We start from the raw sequence: 8016 nt of genomic DNA, 5'->3' as shown, positions 1-8016 counted from the left end.
TTTTGGACTGTGGGAGGAAGCCGGAGAACCCGGAGAGAACCCACGCTGCACGGGGAGAACATGCAGACTCCACGCAGAAAGATCCCAGGTGTCAGCTGTTGAATAAACATTGTGGAGTGAAAAGTGCAATATTTCACAAAGAAATGTAGATGTGTTTAGCAGCAGAAAAGGTACATGTTAAAGGACCTCAGAATAGGAGCTGCAGGACAAAACACTTACGTTTCCAGGATGACTTTGGCACTCTGCGAGTGAGAGAGAAGACGATGACAGACAGAAAAGAGCAAAGAGACAAAGTTAATCACATTGTGCTTCAGTCGTCTGCCAACAACATCTGTCAGAAGTATCTGTAAGACACATCGGCGTGTAAAATAAAAACACGGTTTTAAGACATACTGCCAGCTGCCAGAATGGCTTCATGGTGTTTACTACCTGCTTCCACTAAACATCTTCTTTAACACATGTTTTGGCAGAGGATGTAGTTGAACATAAAACAGCGACACCTGAGGCTCCGACTTTCTCTGCTACACACACACACACACAGCAAACACACACGTTCCTCGGTGACGTGTTGCATCAGCAGTAAAGATGCTGAATTTAGTTACAACCTGCTCGTCTCTTCAGAGACACGAGAGACTGAACGGAGGTCACAAACTCCATCTGCCTGCTCGCCACTTCTTCCAGGTTATAGTCAGTCTCAAAGTACATCATAAAACTTTACTCATAAAAATACCTGAAAATATGCAAAGTGCTTTAATTAAATTTGGTGTTCATGAAACCACAACCACATTAAGCCGTGCAATTTGAAAACCTGTTTAAAAACTTGCGTGTTCTGTCCACATTGCAACACTTCAACGCGAAAATTGCTGAATCCTTCTTTGCTCTGTTTTCAAGTGGCAGGAATTGAAACAGACAAAATCTACATGTTTCTGGCAATCTGTGCTGTATCAATGTTTAAAACAGATATTTATTCATATATAATATATATTAAACATGTATTTAGAATAGTAGTTTGGGGCTGTAGCTGACTGAGCCTTTTATTTTTGTAGTCACTTTTTCATTCTACCATCCAATCATGTCAACAACCTGTTATAGACAATAGACGTCCCTTATTAACATTTCATTTGGTCCCCATATGACAGCACTGATCGTCCTGCTGCATGCTGCCTGTAATCACAAATCTACTCTTCCCTCCTCCCCAAACTCCTTTACAAGCGTCTAGTGAATTGTCATTAGAAAACTGTGAAATTGTTGTTTTGACAGATGAGGAGTCCAAAAACTTGAAAGCAGCAAATCTCAATGTTTGAGAGGAAAGTTAAACTTTTTTTAAATTTAATAAACAGGTTAAAGGATGCTAAATTACAGATTGATGTTACTTAGGTTTCTGCTTGTCAAACTGATGACCTTACTTGTAGTTTTAGCAGTTACAAAGCATCATCAGATGTCTGGCTGAGAACGCGTGACAATTAAATAAGCCTTAAAACAAGCAAGTGATAAACAAAAATCGTCTAGATTTGCAAATATAAATCTTGTTATTTGAATGAGATTAAAATAATTTTACCAAGTGTGATGCTCAATGTTGGACTGTAATTAACTGGCAACTATTTACCATCATGCACTGTGCAGAAAGTAAAAGGAATATTTGGACAGCTGAATGAATTAAGTAATGTTCAAAATGGACAAACTGTAGACAGAGACCTCTACTTAAAATTTCTTTTATAAGACGTGGTGAACTGCAAATCATTTTTAACAGTTCTCCAGCCATTTTTTTCCCTAATAGGTTCAACAATAAATATCTACCACTTCTTTCCTATTTGGATTTGCTGGATCGCTATGTGTGTTCCAAAAGTCTGCAGACTGTTCCTGCATGTACAAACATGTGATTAGTGGATCAATACAGTACACTGGAGGGCCTGGTCGCTTTTTATTGTCTTTGCACATGTCTGAATAAATGATGAGAATGTGAGAGGTGATGCTGTCTGTGTCTTAACGGATGCAGGACCAGAGACCCAGGAGGTTTGTGGACGTAAAGGCCCCGACACAGAGGCATCCTGCTGGGCTCACTGCTCCAGTTTCCCTCCTCGCCCTGCAGCCCTGCTCATAAAGCTCTTGATCATTAATGGCCCCGGGACCGTCAAGCCTGGATCATAGTGTCCAGTGAGGCCGAGGGCTGGGAAAATATCGATGGGTGGACTTTAAATGAAAGTGGAGCAAACATGTTGGATGTGAGGTGAGTGGGTTTAAATAAATAACAAGAGTGATAATTTAAAGTATGTAAATAAATAACACGCTTCCACTTGTGTTTAAACTGTCGTCTGTGGGTTTAACAGCAGATTTTACTGAGAACAAAGTTATTTCAGTGGAAAGCCTGAGGGGTGCAATTAAAGACAAATTCAGTAATTAGTTAGAAACAGAAGGAGAGTGAATGAAAACTAGGTGACAAAAAAGGAGGGAAGTTTAAACCATTATCTAAAAACATTGACAAGTGGTTAAAACAGTTCAGATGAAATGTGAAAAACAATGTTCATTTGGGTTCTATTGGATCTATTTATCTTGGCTCACTGTATATACTGTCACACTGTATATTTAGGGAACCTGCTTCTTTAACAGCTCCACTAGTAGCTTCCCTGCTGCAAACAGACACTGTTTCTGTCTCATCCTGAAGTTCAACCTGCAGCATCACACTGATCCGACGTGTAGTTTCACCCACCTGTATGAACAAAGACATGTGTGGCTCCTCCATGGACTGCAAGGCCGACTCCACCAGAGTGACGGCGGCCTCCAGGTGGTCGCTGTGCCGACGGATGAGGGACCTCATGTGTTTGAGCTTGTCGTCCTGTTCCTTGGTGATGAGCCCCACCAGCTCCTGCTTCCGCTCCTCCAAGATGGAAACCAAGCTGTCAAAGCGGTTGGCCAGGTGCTCTCTCTGCCGCTGCCCGTTGTCCTGAGGTGAGATTGAAAGTTCTTGTCCTCAACACCACAGAGAATCTGAAGGACTGCAATATGACTGACTGCAGCCTTACAGGATGTGCAGCGTTGTGTATCTGTGGCTGTTTTTACCCATCTGGAACTCTGTATTCTGTGCTACAAAGCCAAAACATACCTGTCCAAATTAAGTTAAGACCACTCTGATTTGTATGATTACATTCTTTCTTCTAATTTATCAGTAACTGATGGTTCCAAAAAAAAAAAAAGCATATTTTTTGTATAGAAACAATCAAAATAGATGTGAAAATCAAACCACAGAGACAGCACTCCAGCTAGTTACAGCATGTCTACAGTGCTGTCTTCATTAAATTACGCTTTAACAGCTTATATAGGTCTCATCTCTGCTGTTTCTATAGTTACTGCTGTCTGCCTCTGACTGGTAAACAAACAAAACCAAAAGAAGAAAACAAAGCAGATTTGCTAGTTGCTGTACGGTGACACGATGTTTGCTCATAGCCGTGTGTTGTTAAAATGTTTGGAGTTAGACATTTCACCTTTTCTATAAGACAGAAAGCAGAAAGAATCATCTTGTGTGTTTGTCTAACCTCTACAGTGCGGCAGATTTCTTCCATCTGGGAGATGACTGCCTGGATGTGGTCGTTACTGGCGACCAACATGGCGATGCCGTCGCTCAGCTCCGTCTGCAAACATTCAGACCGTCACTGACGTTGATTAAGTAAAATAATAACAACAACCTTCCACTAAAACAAAATTTGAAAACGAAAGAGTTTAAAGTCTTTTGAGCTGTATCAGTAAATGAACCATCACCACCTTGTACCTAAGCTTAAAGGATGTGTCAGTTGGTTGTTAGAGAAGGTAGACGGTAGTTTCAGTTATCACAGCAGTTTATCCAATGCTCACCAAATTTGGTACACATGATATTTACTATAACTCTTGAATCAATGTCCACGTCCTCTTAGCTTTAGATGCCACTCCAGCATCCTCCTACGTGCTTGTAAGCGGACAGTGAGGCTGACTCCAATTTGCTATCTTGCCTCTAAATGCCACAACTTTCTACACACTCCACCTCTAAATGGTTATCTCTCACCATTCATCCTACAACTACAGTGGAAACGTTTCAGCCGATGAGCGCAAAAATTAATCAAAAAAACACATCTGCAATCAATCAGTTACCTAAGTCAGTTCTCACGAGTTAGAGAGTGAGAGAGTTCTTAACTGTGCATGTAGAACAGCAGCTATTGTTGTAATTGCAATGAAAAATAACTAAACAAAACATGGAAACATTAAAAAAAAACGCACACAAAAAAAAGAAAAAATACATCGGGGGTGGTAGGAAGGGGTCCTCATGCTCTAATTATCCTCTTGGTCTCTTTCGTTAAGAGCTGTGTGTAAGTATTTGTAATATTGTAACAGGTCCAGGTACTTGTTTACTGTTTTATAGTCTCTATGACTGTGTGGTAATTTAATTTAATTTTTTTAAATCTAATTTTAAGAAATACCTCATGTCTCTTGTACATGTTTTGAAGCAAGGTGGAGACTGCTGCTTCTAGAAGAGCAGGATTATCCTTCTAGCAGTTACAGACATGACTGTGTTGCTTTTAAAGCGGCAGGGCTCTTGCATAATCCCAAATATGCCACACAAGGGATTGGGAAAGATTGTTTTTTTTTGTAAAAGTGTCAAAAAAAAATGCTGGTCCAGAATGTAAAGAGTTTGGGGCAAAACATACATACATGATCTGCTGGTTGGTCTTTAGATGGAGGACAAGAGGGGTCTGCATTAGGACATGTGTCTGCCAGTCCTGTGTTGGTTAGGTGGGCTCTTAAGACTATCCTCAACTGTTTCATTTCTCAAATTTCAGTGCTCTTTTTGAGTTTTTTTTTGTTTTTTGTCTCTAATAACCAAATCTCTTGACAAAACAAGACATTGCAACTTCCCATCTTTTGCTCAGGGAAACTGTGATGGCCACTTTTTAAGCTATTTTCAGACAATTTATGGAGAAAATATTCAGCAATATTGAAGACGCTATAGCAAATCATGATGGCAAACAAGTCGGCATTCTTGCAAACGTTGATTATAAAGTTCTAAGTGCTTTGTTTCTTTTGGAGGAGTGTACACTGAGTGCCTTCTAGTTGGTAAGCCTGCCGCCACAAAGCACAACAACGTGAGTCACCAGCATGCATCTGTTTAGAGTATGTTATGACATCATGCACATTTTTAGAGTCAGTCGCAGCTACTCTACAGCTAAAGTGTCATTTACCGAGCTGCCAGCATAACAAACATTCTCACTTCTGTGGAGGCCAAGTGAAAACTTTTGTTTTTCAGATTGCATAAAGATGGAGAATCAACAACTTTCCTGAGCCTCATCTAAATTTCAGATGAGTGATTCAGAGACAGAGTGAGAGATGGAGAGGCCGGCACTGAAATGTCAACAAAGCCAACTGCTCAATAACACGTCGGACGCTGCTGCCGCTGCCATCTGCATGACAAAACTGCTGCACTTTGTCTTTGTGTGACTTTGTGTGTCCAAGCGTTAACAATCGTAACTTATACTTTGATCCTGCAAACAGAGCAATGTCACCGATGTTTAGTTGAGCAGCCAGCCACGTGCAGGCGTCCTGATTTCAGTGGTTACATATTTGTATGTACACAGTGCATTTACTCTGGATGTTAGATCAGTGAGCATCTTGTTGGTTTTTGTGTTTGTAAAGAGATACCAGCATCCGAACAGGACAGGATACAGACACATAGAAGGAAGTTTTTTAAAAAAATAGCAATGTGAGAAGAAAGGGTGGAAGATAAGGTCGTCATGTCTTTATAAGAGGGATCCCACACACAGTGTTTGGAGTGTCTAGACTGTTGTATGAACTTGGTGGCTGTTTGACCTTTGAAACAAGCTTCTGATTTAGCAGCACAGCTCTGTTCAAGTTGGTGAAGAAATGTAAATTGAATTAAAATTCAGTGGTGATTCCTGAAGATGAGCAGAGACGGAAGTGAAAGGATGTTAGGTGTTTTATTGGACTGAAATCAAGCGAAGTGAATGGAGGCGTGGAGTGATGTGGAGTCAAGTGGAGCAAAGAGACATGATGAGAACTGCAGTAAAGCAAGGTGTGAAGAAGTTTCATGAAGTGAACTTAAGGGAAGTGGCTTGATGAAAGGGTGAGTGACCAAAGCAGAGATTCAAATAAAACCCTTTCAGATATGGGGTACGTAGATTTTTTTTCTTCATTAAAGCTGTCCCTTTTACAGACTTTAACTTTCACAGCAATCTGTCATTCAGACAGAGATCTCTTTTTGGTTAATGCTCCTCACGGCTTCATTCACACATGTCCACCCCAGTGACACAGAGACTGGACAATACATGGAGAGATATATAGTACATAATAAAACATAGTAATGCAAATAAAAGACTAGATCTAAACTAATGGGCGTATCAAACTTCCCAAATAATTAAGTGTATTAATGGTTCACTGAACACTAAAAAGGGCTGCAAGGTGACTCGGTGGTTAGCACCATTGCGTCGCAGCTAGAAGGTCGCTGGTTTGCGTCCCAGTGGGGACACTATGATCTTTCTGCATGGAGTTTGCATGTTCTTCTCGTGCAGCGTGGGTTCTCTCCGGGTTCTCCAGCTTCCTCCCACAAGGTCCAAAAACATGTTGAGGTTAATTGGTGATTCTAAATTGTCCGTAGGTGTGAATGTGAGGGTGCTTGGTTGTCTGTCTCTAAGTGTGGCCCTGTGATAGACTGGTGACCTGTCCAGGGTGTCCTCTGCCTTCACCCTGAGTCAGCTGGGATAGACTCCAGCCCCCCACGATCCTAGTGAGGATTAAGCGGTGTATAGATAATGGATGGGTGAATGCACTGATTTTGTGTCCATGTCAGGGATAACTAATAATTATAAGTAATTAATGAAGTACTACATTGGTAAATATGTATGACTCTCTCTCTTTAAAGCTGATCATACGGATCCTGCTGCTTTTCAATGCTGCAGTTATGAAATAAACTCAGAGGAAAGACTCCTGCAAACAGCTGGAAGTAACAAACTAAACTTAACATTTTGTCAAACCTCAGATTACCTGTACTGTTGGTGAGGCTCATTAATCTGACCTGATACAGACTCTGTCTTCATTACAGCAAGTATTTCAGTTTTTAATAGATGTGAACTTGTAAAGCCCAGTGAACAAGAAAGGAGTGTTAAGACTTTGGCACCAAACTGTGTCTTGCTCCCCTGTCATGTTTTCACACTTGGTTTCACTTTTCACAACTACAAGTGCATTGCTTGTGTGAACCTTTCTGTTAATGTGACGGCATGTGATTCAGACTTGAGCCATGTTGAAAGTGGTACGGAAATGATGAGAAGCAGAAGTGAATGGAGTGAAGTAAACAGGAGTGCAAATAGTCTAAAGAAAAGTGAAGGAAACGGGAGTAAAGTGAAGTGGAATTAATTAGAGTGGAGTAAAGCTGAGTAGGATGCAGTGGGGTGCATAAGGAGTCTGAAAACTGAATGAAATGAAGTGAACTTAGGAGGCACAACATAGAATGAAACTGTGTTAACTGAACTGGAGTGATGCAAACTAAAGTGGAGTATAGTGCTGTGAAGTGGAATAAAGTCCGGTGGTTTGAAATAAGACTCTTAAGATAATTGAATAAAGCTGATAAGGTATCGATTGTTCTTTACCTTCTGCCTTACGTAGACGCTGTTGAGCGGAGCCACGTCACAGTCTTTGTGTTGTCCAAACACTTTGCACATGGAGCAGGTCGGCGTCTGGCAGGACAAGCAGTAGATGTTGATCTTCTCCTCTTGGTGTTCTTCACACATCAGCTGCTGCTGCTCTGGCTTCGTGTTTACAAGCCTGCGACAGACACAAATAATCTTTGATATGATGATTTTACAACTGGAGAGTCTAGGCAGATTAAAGCTAGCACAATTTAGATCCTTCAAAAATCTTAATTAAGACATTAATTGTCCTTAGAATTAACAAAAAAATCTTTTGATCCACGACTGTCTGTTAAACGCTACAGGTGCAGCAAATTAGACTTATGTTTCATTTTCTTGTATTTTACCAACTTTA

General features: G+C 40.7%; 1 protein-coding gene across 1 annotated transcript in view; it reads right to left on the bottom strand.

Annotated features, from left to right (window-relative positions):
* Nucleotides 1-219: 219 nt before the first annotated feature.
* trim54 (tripartite motif containing 54) overlaps nucleotides 220-8016 on the bottom strand; it is a gene marked incomplete at its 3' end in the record, with an annotated part of 14378 nt that continues 6581 nt past the window's right edge. The window contains exons 3-6 of the mRNA XM_008305930.1: nucleotides 7623-7797; nucleotides 3531-3626; nucleotides 2708-2941; nucleotides 220-242 (exon numbers count right to left, since the gene is read on the bottom strand). Of these exons, the coding sequence (XP_008304152.1) occupies nucleotides 220-242; nucleotides 2708-2941; nucleotides 3531-3626; nucleotides 7623-7797 (528 nt within the window). The remainder of the gene's footprint in view (nucleotides 243-2707; nucleotides 2942-3530; nucleotides 3627-7622; nucleotides 7798-8016) is intronic.

The sequence above is a fragment of the Stegastes partitus genome, unplaced genomic scaffold (assembly GCF_000690725.1).
Source record: "Stegastes partitus isolate 25-593 unplaced genomic scaffold, Stegastes_partitus-1.0.2 Scaffold2706, whole genome shotgun sequence".
Lineage (NCBI taxonomy): Eukaryota > Metazoa > Chordata > Actinopteri > Pomacentridae > Stegastes > Stegastes partitus.
Note: the sequence above shows the minus strand (reverse complement) of the source record. Positions and strands in the feature narration are given on the sequence as shown.